The 14,121-nt window shown below is 35.1% G+C and overlaps 3 protein-coding genes across 3 annotated transcripts; all 3 read right to left on the reverse strand.

Annotated features, from left to right (window-relative positions):
- Positions 1–1,335: 1,335 nt before the first annotated feature.
- Positions 1,336–5,231, reverse strand: LOC149678450 (putative sodium-dependent multivitamin transporter). Its single transcript, XM_089835866.1, has 12 exons — positions 4,923–5,231; positions 4,757–4,822; positions 4,205–4,324; positions 3,971–4,122; positions 3,582–3,722; positions 3,218–3,506; positions 2,783–2,987; positions 2,557–2,711; positions 2,292–2,479; positions 1,732–1,832; positions 1,524–1,599; positions 1,336–1,424 (listed from the first exon to the last, which is right to left on the reverse strand). Exons 1-12 carry the CDS (start codon positions 5,229–5,231, stop codon positions 1,367–1,369), a joined length of 1,860 nt encoding a protein of 619 aa, XP_089691992.1. The 3' UTR covers positions 1,336–1,366.
- A 1,769-nt stretch (positions 5,232–7,000) lies between these two features.
- Positions 7,001–8,010, reverse strand: LOC149678451 (uncharacterized). Its single transcript, XM_089837146.1, has 4 exons — positions 7,665–8,010; positions 7,469–7,569; positions 7,324–7,399; positions 7,001–7,246 (listed from the first exon to the last, which is right to left on the reverse strand). The coding sequence occupies exons 1-4, from the start codon at positions 7,877–7,879 to the stop codon at positions 7,189–7,191; spliced, it is 450 nt and encodes a 149-aa protein (XP_089693272.1). The 5' UTR covers positions 7,880–8,010; the 3' UTR covers positions 7,001–7,188.
- LOC149678452 (putative sodium-dependent multivitamin transporter) lies at positions 7,879–10,775 on the reverse strand. Its single transcript, XM_089835867.1, has 9 exons — positions 10,530–10,775; positions 10,320–10,385; positions 10,118–10,237; positions 9,796–9,947; positions 9,596–9,736; positions 9,366–9,504; positions 8,605–8,809; positions 8,383–8,537; positions 7,879–7,893 (listed from the first exon to the last, which is right to left on the reverse strand). The coding sequence occupies exons 1-9, from the start codon at positions 10,773–10,775 to the stop codon at positions 7,879–7,881; spliced, it is 1,239 nt and encodes a 412-aa protein (XP_089691993.1).
- Between the last annotated feature and the right edge of the window lie 3,346 nt (positions 10,776–14,121).

Consider the following 14,121-nt stretch of genomic DNA (forward strand, 5'->3'; position numbering starts at 1 on the left):
GAGGGGTCACTGGGCACACGTCCTATAAGAATTTTACCTTATTTCCGGCCCTGTCCGTCATTGGTTTAGTGGCGTCTGTTAAAACGAACCTCTTACCCCAACGGGATTGGTTGAATTCTCACAGGCTGAGAGAGGTTAAGCTCGGTTTAGCAGACTCAACTAAACCAATGGCGGGTGGCGCAGTAGCCCTCGTTTTTAAGACAAATTAAATGCTAATCATTTTGCAATAAAGGATTTTTTTTTAATATTTCTCCTTTCATATTTAGAAAAACGCCGTTCTTTAAAGGTATGATGTTATGTTATGTTAACTGAACTTTTCCTTTAAACTATCTTCTATGTGATATAGTGAGCTAGTTTAGAAAGATTAAGATATAAGAAAGTTTTCGTGTCAGCTGAGCTTTGGCAATACAGTTTTGACAAAAAAAATTTCTTCTCCCACTCTTAAACTAATTGTATCACGTCGCAAAGATATTGATTAGAAAGAAAACTGGTTTAAAATCCAAAACCTAGTCACTCGCCTCTGTCAAAACAGATAATAAACATAAAAAACTGGAATACATACAGTTAACAAGAATCATTGCGTCACATAACTCCCATGTTAATGTCTACTCGGGTTTAGTGGGCCGGGCTTGAGTACTATTCATCACACGTCACAATTCTGACGTTTTTATAACTGCGATTTCATTGGTCGGTAGCAACACGAGGCCCTACGCGTTTGCAAGATGCAAGGCGCAGCAAGATAGATTATTCGCCAGGTAATATTCGTCATACTCATACGTAATGATTAGTCTAGCTCCTCCCACAAAATCCGCCTAGATACTTTGAGAAAATGGCTACGCAATGATTCCTATCGGCTGTAAGTACGATATAACGGATCTACGATATTGTAAAATACCAACCTTCAAACGTCTAGATTATACTGAAAGAGACAAGTTGGTGCTACGTGGTGAGAATTACGTATTTTAAGGTCAAATTTTATCAATACTGTACTACAAATATTGCCGTATCAAGAAGTAAGGTTTAAATTAAAGACCAAAACGTTAGTCTGATCTTGGGTAAATTTTTCAAGGCATGATCGCTATGTATAACGTTTATTACTAAAATGCATAGAGATATTTTCCCCCATTTCCTTCAACTTAAAGTTCAGTTAATTTGTTGTTAATAAAATGGTTTTATGAACCTTTCCATTTTCTTTTCGATATAACGAAAATTCCGGAATATAATCGTAACAATTTAAAATATCCGTTCCAACAAAGCACATAACATTTGAATTCACTTTAAACCATTAATGGTACATTTCATGAAAAATGTTTTGTTTTAGTACGAGTGCTAATGGTATAAGTTCTCTTTCTATATTTCAAAATTATCACGCCGACACATTCTGCAGTAAATCAAGGCTAGTTTCTTCCATTGTCTCGACACTCCTACAATAATTTAGTCAATCAATTCTTCATTATTAATTAGCCTAAATAGCTAATTGATATGAAATTGTTTTCGTTTCAATTTGAAACTCTGTGACTTACGATATAAGCGTCTTTTTCTCTTTTTTTGACAAAACCCATGGACTCAAGATATCTATCGGGCAATCCGTTTCATTTCCTATTTGTGAAATATTTCGATATATGTCACTTGGAAATATTTAAGTCCAAAACTACACATATCAAACTAAACATATTGACTCTTCGAAATGACATAATTTCGTTCCCCAACATAGGCGAAACTGCAACTTACGAAAAGGCAAAGAAAATACGATGGATCCAACAACAAAGATGGAAAATCCAATAGCAAGATACCAGGCAGGAGATATGTTGTAAAGCCAAAAGATGTCGGCACTAGAAAAAAACAAAGATTTCAAAATAATCCATCGAGTTGCATTATCCCCTTTTTGCTAAAATGGATTGATATATTTTCCTCTTATTTCAATTTTATTTTTATTGCAGTGTCATCACAACCTGTGTGATTGAAGTAATTTCAATGTGGATTATGCAGTGTGGGCAGTATGAAAGTGCGCAGAATTAGTAGAACGCTTCAAAGTTAATCGTAGTCCTTTTTTAAAACCCTTGGGCATTCAATTAACAATTGGGTAAAACTACTACGATGAATTCGACATTGTTGATGAATTCTGGGCACTGATCTAATCCACACTGTGTAATCAGAACTTAGATTGTAGCAATGGTGTTGTTAAAAAGAGAGTGAAAAGTAATTTTTATCGATTCTTCTACTAACTATAAAACCTATTTGCGTAGGGAAACCTATAGGAATTATCTCCGAACTCATTCACGGATACTTACATTTTGTGAGATGACGTGTTTTCGATATCATCGAAGCCAATGTTTGAATCTGTTCTTATTGACTGATTCCCAACGGAACAAACAATGGGTTCGTCCGTGGTCCTCTTGTAAGAGATATGTTGAGTAGCAGCGCCAATTGAAACCCAGCCCACAAAGGTGGTTGACAACAATATTGAGAATAACACCATCTATTGCATATTTAGAGTGATTAAATGAATATTGTACTAATTGGCTTACCGTTGCTGATGAATGTGGTTATACATACCTTAACATTTAAACGTCGCCAAAACATGACAATGAAAAAGCAGCCACAGAAAGGGCCGACAATAACTCCAAGTAATATCATAAAAAATGGAATCGCTCCACCAACAGATGGTAATATAAGAGCGAATAGTATTGATGCGAGACCAAATCCAACAGCTGCAATGTAAAGTTAATCAAAGCTTATCTACAATTAAGTATAGTCCTTATGAAGTAATTAAGACACTTACTTCCAATTTTACATACGATGAGATTGTACTTTATGTAAACAGCGTTGCTTGCATACCTTTGAAAAAAATCATTTGTAACTAAAACGGCACACGAGTTGATAGCTGATGACAAAGTTGACATAGATCCACAAAAAATACCGGATATAACCAGCCCAGCAACTCCGGCATATTTTGTCAGTACTCGAATAATGAATACGGGAACCACCTATCAATAGAGCCAAAATTAGAATAAAGAAGTTGGTCTGTAAGGGGTCTAAATGGTGGTTGAATAACACATGTTCTTAAGAAATTTACAGCCAATTTCATATACGCTACCTGAATATTAAGAAATTTCATAAAAGCTACCTGAATATTAAGAAATTTCATAAAAGCTACCTGAATATTAAGAAATTTCATATAGGCTACTTGATCTTTAACAAATTTAACATGGAGTACCTGATCAATAACAACTTTAATGTAGAGTACCTGATCAGCAACAACTTTAATGTAGAGTACTTGATCAATAACAACTTTAATGTAGAGCACTTGATCAATAACAACTTTAATGTAGAGTACCAGATCATTAACAATTTTCACAAAGACTACCTGATCATTTGACTGAAAACTCGGCATCTTGTTGTCCTCATTTGAGTCGCAATGTTTAAAATAAGCAAATATTGCGACTGCGGATGTAAGCAAAGAAGCGTGGAAAATAAGTAGGAATGCGAAGGCGATCCACGATGCTCTGTTAGCAAAATACAAATGTGAATTTTAAAGAATAACAATATCTCTGTTAACGTGAAATGGCTAGATACAATACCTTACAGCTTTATTTAGATTCTTAACGCTGAGAGTCCTTTGCACTATGTGTTGATTCGTGCTGGCGTATAAAGCACCTGAGATTATACCGTTTATAGCTAATGCAGAAAATGAATATTTGTCTCCCGCTTCAGTGAAGAAACTGTAAGAAAATTTTTCAATTGTGGTATTTTTGTTCTCTTAAAATCATTTACAAAAACTGAATAACATCTTATTTCAATAATTCGAAATATTTTCAAACTTACTCTATTAAATATTCGAATTGAAATCAGTCTAAGAAGAGCACAGTAAGAGCTAGCGCGCAATAACTTTGTCTTACCATATATTTATACATATCCATGGTCTTACATGAAACAAGAGCGAAAACTCAAAAGACAAAGTGACAGTTACCTAAATTTCAAAAACGACGAGTCGTTAATTGTTCGCACGACGTTCTGCAAACCGCCAACTTCAACTACGCCACTGGTCGTTATTATGATCATTGATATAAGCATTAAAAATGCTTGGAATACATCTGTCCATACAACTGCTTGGAAACCACCCTGTAATTAGATTTTCAAAGAGAACTGTTATTAAATTGGGCCCTAAAATGGATGGTTAATCGGGATTAAACTAAATACTTACTAAGGTAGAGTAGGCAATACATATTAATCCAAAGAAGACTGTGGATGTCCAATAGGGAAGAACAGTGGTTGTTGATAAGACAACAGCGGGGACGTACAATACAATGGCGGTGAAAGCTAACTGAAAATTTTCAAGAATGCAATCATTAAAAGAAGTACTTTAAGGACCTACGCATTTAATTAATTTCAAAGAATACAAAAAATAAGATGCCAATTGAACATCCCTCTTATCTTAAGATATGTTCCATAAGTTTGTCTCTGATTACTGAGAGTTTGTCATGAAGTGACGTAGGTCATAAATTCTCGTAAAGCAACGCATGGATTAACTAACGCTAGGGATTGTTCACTAACCGTGTTTCCCATGTATTAGTTAATCCATGAGCGACGCCTGGTGAGGCGCTGTGAAAGGCTTAGTACAGAATAAATAGGAAGATTGACCGAATGTAGCCAATTCTCGCTTGTCGTCTCTAGCATTACGAAGTATAGGTAGTGTGATACTTTTGGAACATATCTTATAAACTTATGCTTTTATTAATGAAAAATAAAATCGTACCTGCATGAGACAGTAAAGTCCTGTGTAGATTTGACGAAAGAGTGATCCATACTTTTTTTCTAGAACCTGTCAACGACTATGGTTAAAAATAAGGAACTCAAAATATCTTTTTCGTTTTACAAATTTCAATAGTTTAGATCTTCGAGTTATTGGATTTAAATTTTACCTCGTAAATGCTTATATATTTGGACCGATGAAATATTGGCAAAACAGCGTAGGCGGCAAAAAGAGGACCAAATCCGATACAAATATTCCAGACGCCAAAAACTAGGCCGTACATGAACATTTCGGACACGTGACTGACCATAGCGAAGGCGTTTACGTACGTTGCCATAAGTGAAAGGCCGGCAGGAATAGGGGACATTGAACGGTCACCCAAGGCGTAATTTTCAATGCCTTTGCCTCCTTTTTTCGAGAAAAACCAGCCAATAAAAACGCAGAAGATTTGCGTCAATACGATGACGATGTAATCCATTATCCCGAAATTCCACGCCATTTCTCGTAAAATGTGGAACTTGTTCTTTTGAAGAAATTAAAATTTTAATTCTGTTTCGAGTATTTTGTTAAATTGTTACAGTGCGAACACTATATTTAATTAAACTGGAAAATTGGAAGAACAAAAAGAATGTCAGGTGCTCTTCAAGTACTACTTCCTTTTATAGCCTGGAATAGGACTATCTTTACAGGCTTAATGACTAGGGGTATATATATATACAGGCACGTATATAGAATATTATAAATTAATAGAGATAGCTATAGGAATCTTGTCGTTATGTCATACCTCGATCTTGGAAATAATCGGCTTTGGCAATCTAATTTTGACTACCAATATTTTCGTCACGTTCCCAAGCTTCTCCCCCTCTAAAATAAATTTTATTACGTCGGAAAGTTTGATTACTACTAAGATGAAACCGAGTTTAAACCAATATCTACACGGCTTTGTTAAAATAAAAGCGCAAAAAAAACGATAAGACACCAACCTTCGAGCGTGTAAATTTTTGCCTAAAGAGACAATCTGATCCTACGTGGTAAGAACTTGACAAGGTCCAATTTTATCAATACTGTATTACAAACATTGCCGAATCAACCATTAATTATAATAAGTAAGAAAAACCCAAACGTTTGTCTGATCTTGGGTGAATTATTGAAGGCACTGAAAGCTATATATAACTTTATTTCGTATTGGGCTCAGAGACAATACAGAATATACCTTTACTTTCACTTATACAATTATTTAACGAAGAAATTATCTAAAGAACAAATATTGCAACTCGTATTATTATAGTGTATCAGGTTAGGGTAAACAATACAATACGTGTACAATATACGAAGAGCCACCATGCCTAAGAATAATCCCCGTTTTTAATAAAGCCAAGACAACTGCTTCATTAGTAAATCAATGTAACAGAAAAAGGTCGTTCACAACAGTACGCATCTACGGTAAAAATACCGGGAGGCTCCCATCAATATTTTGTTTAATATAGAGCACTGGCAGAATATACTCTAAGCATAACAAATATTTATGGATTTTGAACTCTTATTTATATACTTCAAATAATTTACTTCGTAATTGATAGTTCTGCGAAATATAAATTGGAAATCATTAAGTCTAAAGTTGTTTTTGAATTTTGGAAATCGTTAAGTCTAAAGTTGTTTTTGAATTTTGGAAATCGTTAAGTCTAAAGTTGTTTTTGAATTTTGGAAATCGTTAAGTCTAAAGTTGTTTTTGAATTTTGGAAATCGTTAAGTCTAAAGTTGTTTTTGAATTTTGGAAATCGTTAAGTCTAAAGTTGTTTTTGAATTTTGGAAATCGTTAAGTCTAAAGTTGTTTTTGAATTTGGAAATCGTTAAGTCTAAAGTTTTTTTTTAATTTTGGACATCGTTAAGTCTAAAGTTGTTTTTGAATTTTGGAAATAGTCTTTGGTTTTGAATTTTGGAAGTCGTTAAGTCTTTGTTTTTGAATTTGGGAGTTCGTTAAGCCTTTGTTTTTGACTTTGTGAATTCCTTAAGCCTTTGTTTTTGAATTTTGGAATTCCTTAAGCCTTTTTTTCTTAATTTTGCAATTTCTCAAGCCTTTGTTTTTCAATTTTGGAAATATTTAAACCTTTGTTTTTCAATTTTGGAAATATTTAAACCTTTGTTTTTCAATTTTGGAATTCGTGAATACAGATGCAAATACCTGAAAATTAAATGAAGTAGATTCTTTCTGCTAGATTGGTTTGCAAATGAGTAAAGTATGAGTAAACTTTGACGGAATGAAAATATTCCTTTGATCAGAAATTGTCCGTGCAAGATAGGACAATACAAGAATATAATACTCTCCGCATTCTAACATTAGTGAAGTTTAATTAAAAATGTTCATATTAGAAACATGTAGGTAAAGTTTAATTTTTTCATTTTTATAAGCATCTTTCTTTTCAATTTAAAGACCATTACGCCGCCACATTCTGAAGCAAATCTATACTAGTTTCCTCTTTCGTCTTCACAGCCCTAAAATAAAGAATTAACACACGAAAATACAAGGGAAATAATCCCAGCTGGAAACCCATTTAATTGTTTCAACTTACGATCTGAGACTTTTCTTTTCATCTTTAGACAAAACCCACGGACTCAAGATATCTAATGGACTGTCTGCTTCACTCTCTGCAAGTAAAAAGTATGGTAGAACAATTTTATATACCGGTGAATGGAGGAATCAAATTATCAACTTACTAAAAGGCAATGAAAATATAATGGATCCGAAAAAGCAGATTGAAAATCCGAAAATAAGATACCAGGCAGGTGATATGTTGTAAAGCCAAAATATTTTCGAACTATAAAATTAATTAGACTGAATGTGACATATTAGACCAGCCTTGTGGTACACGTCTCTCAAAACGAAGTATTATATACTTCTTCTCTTACTTACGTATTTTGAGTTTCTAGACTCTCATTATTTAATGAACTATTGAACGAGGGATACTCGGTACTAATTGAATTATTTCTGATTGAACAAATATTGGGGTCGTCTATAGTTTTTTTGTAAGTGATATTTTGCGTTGATGCACCAATTGAAACCCAGCTGGCAAAAGCAGTTGATAATACTATTGACAACAGTACGGCCTGGAATGGGCGTGTGATCATTAGTAACTAGCTATCTAAAACAAGTTGGGAAACCAAATAAACCTCTCCGAGCTGAGATGCAATTAAGAGGTTTTTCTTAAATAATTAAATAAATGTAATTGATATTATTTTAATCGTCATTAATTTACCTTAATTTTAGTTAAATTGTTTTAAGAAACTTCATTCCTTAAATCATTTTAACCATAGCTATTGTTGACGTTTGAATTAAAACGTATGCTTCTTTAACAATTTTTGGAAATTTATTGTATATATAGCGATTGATTCACAATAAATGATAATTGGGTGAACCTTTGGAAGCCCTGCCATTGCGAGGCTAGAGGTTTCTCGTAACGTTTGCTCCAATTTGCCAATTGCGAATGTGACAGACACACACAGAAACACACAGAAACGTCCAGTGTAATACCTCTCCGTGACGTCCTCGTCACTCGGAGAGGTAAAAATTTGCGTCAAGGCAATATGAAGTGTCATACATAATATCAAAATTTACAAATGTAAATAGTTACCTTAACATTTACGTTGCGTCGAAACATGACAATTAAAAAGCAGGCTCCGAACGGTCCAACAACTATTCCAAGTATTATCATGAAAAAATGAATAGCTCCACCAATCAACGGTAGTAAAAGTGAAAATAAGATCGATGATAAACCAAAAAGAACAGCTGCAAATAGTAGTAGCAGAATGGACGTTAGAACATTTTGAATAAAGGCACTGCAGTAGTCACTCACTTCCCATTTTACATACGATGAGGTGATATTTTTTATAGATTTTCTTGCTGGCGTATCGTTGAAAAAAGTCACTTGTAACTACAACGGCGCAAGAGTTGATCGTTGATGAGAGAGTGGACAGAGATCCGCAAAATATGCCTGATACAACCAGACCCGCAAGTCCAGTATATTTGGTTAGCACTCGAATAATAAAAACTGGAACTACCTGCCAACATAACGCTATTATAGCAATAAACCTCTACCAGGGATAGATCTAATTTTAGAAGTAGCAATGGAGAACGATTAGTAGTATTTGCTTCAGTCGGACTCATAGCCCAGTATAGAGCCCCTCCCTCCAACACGTAACGAAAAGTTTAAATTATCTTATTGGCTCACTTAAACTACGTTTTGATGACGTTGCTGACGGGGACGGCGAAAAGTACGTAATTCCTTTTTACCTCTGTCGCTATGACCCGCCTCTTCTTTCATTCCCCTCCGTCCCGTGGAAGGGGGTCGCGCGCCCACATTACTCTGTTCTCCATTCCTACTTCTAAAATTAAATCTATCCCTGCCACTACTAAATCTATGATAATCTCCAAAAATCAAAACTGTTCTAATGTCTCGAAAGATATCATAAAGCAGAGGTGATTGGATGAACCATAAGTCTATTATCTACAATTAAGGTCTATGCCTGAATGGGATCAAGATACCGTTCAGAACACTATCGTGAAGCAAAGATTACATGGGAAAATAATTTTCTTTTATAACACCCAATAAAATACCTGATCGTTTGATTTGAAATTCGGCATGTTACTGTTTCCGTTTGAGTCACAGTGTTTGAAGTAAGCGAATATCGCAGATGCGGAAGTAAGAAGAGAAGCGTGGAAAATAAGTAGGAAAGAGAAGGCGATCCAGGATGCCCTGTGAAAGAATGATTTTTTAGGGGATTGGTGGCCGTTGAGTCACTATTACGAATTCTGAATCGTTGTTAACCCAAGGTTGCAACCTTTACCTTGTAGCTTTTTTCAAGTTTTTGACGCATAACGTTCGTTGTAGTATATGTTGGTTTGTCGAGCTGTATATAATACTTGATATTAACCCGTTTAATGTTATTGCTGATAAGGAGTATTTATCATGTGGGTCACTAAAGAAGCTGTTGAATTATTTTTTAAAATAATGACTTTGAAGATAATTTTAATTTTTTCAGGTTACCTAAAATTTAGAAATTCTGTACTATTTATTGTTCGCGCAACGTTTTGCAATCCGCCGACTTCAACAATGGCACTAGTCGTTATTATCATCATTGATAAAAGCATTAAAAATGCTTGGAACACATCGGTCCAAACCACAGCTTTGAAACCACCCTGCAATTGTAACGGAACCATTAAGGGACTGTAAAAAGTCGGCGGACCGTAGAATCTTTTTTGAAAAAGTCATCCGAACACCCTCCCCAATCATTAACGTCAGCAGCAGAACTTCAACGCTCCGCCGACCACTTTACAGACCCTTTAAATAGAAGAGCTGGGGCACTTACTAAAGTAGAGTACCCTATACATATTGCTCCAAAGACAACAGTTGATATCCAATAGGGAAGACCAGTGGTTGTTGATAGAACAACACCGGGAACGTACAATGCGATTGCGCAGTAAAGAAGCTGTATTTTAGAAATTCAAGGTAACACGAAACGTTTCGAAAAATGTTCAAGGAAACCTTACACTCGTTCGAGAATAACGTACCTGAATTAGGCAATAAATAGCTGTGTATATTTGTCGAAAGGCCGAGCCATACTTCCTCTCAAGAACCTAATACGAACTAACCACATTATTCATTAACCTCGAGTAATTAGTTCAATTTAGTTTTACCTCATAAATACTTGTATACTTCGAACGATGAAATATTGGCAATACAGCGTAAGCTGCAAAAATAGTACCACAGCCTAGACTAACGTTCCAAACGCCGTAATGTAGTCCATACATGAACATTTCGGACACGTGACTGACCATAGCGAAGGCGTTGACGTAGGTGGCCATTAGTGACATACCGGCGGGAAATACAGACATGGAACGGTCACCGAATGCGTAGTTTTCCATTGTTTTGCGTCCTTTTTTGGCGTAATACCAACCGATCATAATGCAAACAATTTGCGTTATTGCGATCACGACGTAATCCAAAATTCCAAAGTTCCACGACATTTTAATATAAGACGAACTAAATTCAATTGAGCAATATTGATTCCTTGTCCTTGCCTATGTTAATGAAGATAATCGGGGTGATATTGGTAGATTTATCTAATTAGAAATTGAGCTTGGTTGCGGCGGCAACTTAAACGAGTATATTCATTTCAACGTAGTAAATATTGTAGTTTTTAAAACAGACAAAATTTATTCATATAAATGAAAACCACAAGTACGCAATCATTTAAAGATGTACTTGAAGAACTTATACATTAAGTTAAGCAATTATTTTGAAGACGACAAAAGATAATGCTTATCTCAGCATAATTAACTACGGTCAAAGTGCTGGATTGAAAGTAAGGAAATGAAATTAAATAGTTCGAATCATTTGAATTAATTACAAGAAATCAGCACTGTAAATGTTTATTTATTTATTTGTATTTATCCTAAGAGTGTGATTTCGAAAATTTGTTCATCTACATAAGCAAGTAAGATAATAATTAGAAATATGATGACCGAGATAGCAAAAGAGACCACAAAGATTGTTATAATCATGGAAGGTCGCTAATTTCTTCACTAGAACCTTTACCCATGATTATATAAAAAGGACTTGGTTTGTCCAAGCCTAAAAAACAAAACGATAAGAGTTTTTTCCAGTTGACTGAAGCGCGGATATTTTATTTTTCTATATAATTTTAAAGACAATCTGTATTTTACTACTCTTTAATTCAATCTCCAGATTTTACTGGTAATGGATTTATTTCCTATAAATTAATTGAAATAAAATATCTTATCTCAGATTTTTCAACAACAATTCCATTTTCGTAAAATTTTATCATGAAAAATCTGAGTTAAGTAATTTTTTATTTCAATTAATTTATAGGAAATAAATCCATTACCAGTAAAATCTGGAGATTGAATTAAAGAGTAGTAAAATACAGATTGTCTTTAAAATTATATAGAAAAATAAAATATCCGCGCTTCAGTCAACTGGAAAAAACTCTTATCGTTTTGTTTTTTAGGCTTGGACAAACCAAGTCCTTTTTATATAATATCTGTTCCTTCAGTCTTTATTTGTATTAATCTATTATAAAATAATATTTGCCTGAAATGCGAAATTTTTCACTTCTAGGACGAGGTTAAAAATGGTTCTACACTTCTACTAATTCTTATATGATACGGCTCACAATTTGTTTTGGAACCCGAGCTTTATAGTCAACTTCAAAACAAACCTGCCACGATTTTAAACTATCAAAGCCGTATCTTTTACAGTCCACTTTACGATTGCAATTATCCATGACATTGCGTGCACTGCCCTTGTACGTTTACAGTGATTGGCACCGTGGACAGTTATTTTAATTAAAATACCTAGGCCACAGGTCCAGTTTTAAAAATATCCTTATTTCCAACACTGATCCATCTATCCTTCCAGCTTTTACAATCACCCATTGCATAGACTCACTCAATAGTCTGCCTAAGCATGGATTTATAGTAGAAGCTTACGCTTCCTGGATATTTCACTCACCTTAAAACGCGCACAACATTTATTCCTCGTCTGAAATAGTACCAGCCTGGCACGCGCGTTTGTGACGTAGAATTTGAGGCAAATTCAGAGTTCTAATTTTGAATAGCGCGCGCGCACGCACGCCTAAAGAAAAACGTTTGCCTCAATTTCTACGTCATCAGCCCCCCAGTCCCCACCCGCGCGAATTTTTGTGACATAAATGTGTTTAAAATCAAAATGCCTTACTGAAGGCTACAGGGAAATATCCATGAAGCGTAAGCTTCTATTATAAATCCATGGCCTAAGTAAGGCAACTTAAGCCTTGGTCGAAACTAGCATCTAAAATATAAATTAAAAAGGTATCTTAAGTATAGAATTTCAACCGAGACACATAATTAAACGAAAATTAGACCCGCCAGAGAAGTTTTTAATAAATATAGTGTTATATTTATTGAAAAATATCAAGTTAAAGTTTCAAGGCGGCGAAATGGCAAATTAGCGTCGTCTACTGTAGGGTAACGAACAATTAGCGTCGTCTGCTGTAGAATAATCTTTTGAGGTACTTACGTTTTTAATTAAATTAACATACTTAGACTTAATTAAATTTGATGAAACTTGAAAAAGGCACACCTTGAATAGTTACTTGTTAATTTAAATGTATTCCGAAAGCTAACTTGCATGTAGTTTTTAAATGATTCGATGTACAGGAGCACCAAAAACCCCATGTTATTCCTATGGGAAAATCGGCTAAAATCTGTGAATTTTCATTTAACATTACGGGAGGGTGTGGGATCTTATCTAGAAGGGCCTACCGGCCCTCTAGAATACCTTGCAAATTTATATTAAGTCTTTTGCCTATTTCACTTCTATAATTCGTAACTGAAATAATTTTTTAATGAGACAACATTGCAATGATGTAACCCCATTGGTAGGGTTACGGCATCGCAAACGCTACGCTATGTAGAGGAATTACCTCTCAAGATCAAGCTACTGAGGTTTCCGCCAGATGGCAGCATCGTTATGACATCATCGCTCCATCAAGCCACCAGCTGTATTCCTGTATTATTTTCGGTTTTTGAAACCTTTGAGGAGTAATGTGAGATGGAGTGGCATTGGTGGTGTGCCATGTGTGGACAGTCACACAAGCACCATCCCCCCCCCACACACAGACACATCCAGTGTAATACCTCTCCGTGGCGTCATCGTCAGTCCGTCACTCGGAGAAGTAAAAACCTTATGGCACTCGAAATTAAACGCTACTATATTTTTAAGTATGACTTTGATATGGTATCAGAAAGAATGCATCCTATAAAATAAGGATGGCAAAAGCCATTGGGGAAAGATCTACAGTATAATTTCTTCCTGTTTAAAAGCGAAAAGCTTCTTTCTCGTTCCCGAAGCTAAATAATAGCTAGATGTCATTGGATTCGATTAGAAGATGCTATCCATCTTAACAGACGCGCATTTCGCTTACTGATAGATGCTTGCCAAAAATATATTAGGAAATAGATCCAACCAGTTCATTGCCAATCACTGAAACGTTACAAACGTTCATTGAAACAAATGATGAAGACACGCGTTGAAACAAACGAAACGAAACGAATAGATTTCAAATAGGAATATTTTCCGCGATGTCCACCGCTTAAATCGAGTCAATAGGCTGTGGTTTAGTTTAAAGAAATGGTTGATGTTCCTATAGTCGACGGGTGGAGGAACTGCTATGCTTAGCAAAAGCTCGTGGATGAGTTATGATTGGTTGTTGCCTTTAACAAGGTTAAATTGGTGTGTAGAAGATAACCCAGCATATTAGGGGCACCACAGGAGCCGACATTTGCTTTAATTTAAACGATCCATAAAAAA

The sequence above is a fragment of the Phalangium opilio genome, unplaced genomic scaffold (genome assembly GCF_054372755.1).
Source record: "Phalangium opilio isolate 3A_F unplaced genomic scaffold, DU_Popi_V2 ptg000042l_1, whole genome shotgun sequence".
Classification (NCBI taxonomy): Eukaryota; Metazoa; Arthropoda; class Arachnida; order Opiliones; family Phalangiidae; genus Phalangium; species Phalangium opilio.

What these genes read in the sequence shown, in the direction of transcription:
- LOC149678450 (XM_089835866.1), bottom strand. Translation starts at nt 5,231, where the DNA reads ATGGATTACATCGTCATCGTATTGACGCAAATCTTCTGCGTTTTTATT. An exon ending in TTAAAGTTGTTATTGATCAG is followed by an intron (nt 2,988 to 3,217) that starts GTACTCCATGTT and finishes CTCTATTGATAG; the next exon opens with GTGGTTCCCGTATTCATTAT. An exon ending in GAGAAAAAGACGCTTATATC is followed by an intron (nt 1,425 to 1,523) that starts GTAAGTCACAGA and finishes AAATTATTGTAG; the next exon opens with GAGTGTCGAGACAATGGAAG.
- LOC149678451 (XM_089837146.1), bottom strand. Translation starts at nt 7,879, where the DNA reads ATGATCACACGCCCATTCCAGGCCGTACTGTTGTCAATAGTATTATCA. An exon ending in TATATTTTCATTGCCTTTTA is followed by an intron (nt 7,400 to 7,468) that starts GTAAGTTGATAA and finishes TTTTACTTGCAG; the next exon opens with AGAGTGAAGCAGACAGTCCA. An exon ending in GAAAAGAAAAGTCTCAGATC is followed by an intron (nt 7,247 to 7,323) that starts GTAAGTTGAAAC and finishes TCTTTATTTTAG; the next exon opens with GGCTGTGAAGACGAAAGAGG.
- LOC149678452 (XM_089835867.1), bottom strand. Translation starts at nt 10,775, where the DNA reads ATGTCGTGGAACTTTGGAATTTTGGATTACGTCGTGATCGCAATAACG. An exon ending in ACAGAATTTCTAAATTTTAG is followed by an intron (nt 9,737 to 9,795) that starts GTAACCTGAAAA and finishes ATAATTCAACAG; the next exon opens with CTTCTTTAGTGACCCACATG. An exon ending in CATCGTATGTAAAATGGGAA is followed by an intron (nt 8,538 to 8,604) that starts GTGAGTGACTAC and finishes TACTATTTGCAG; the next exon opens with CTGTTCTTTTTGGTTTATCA.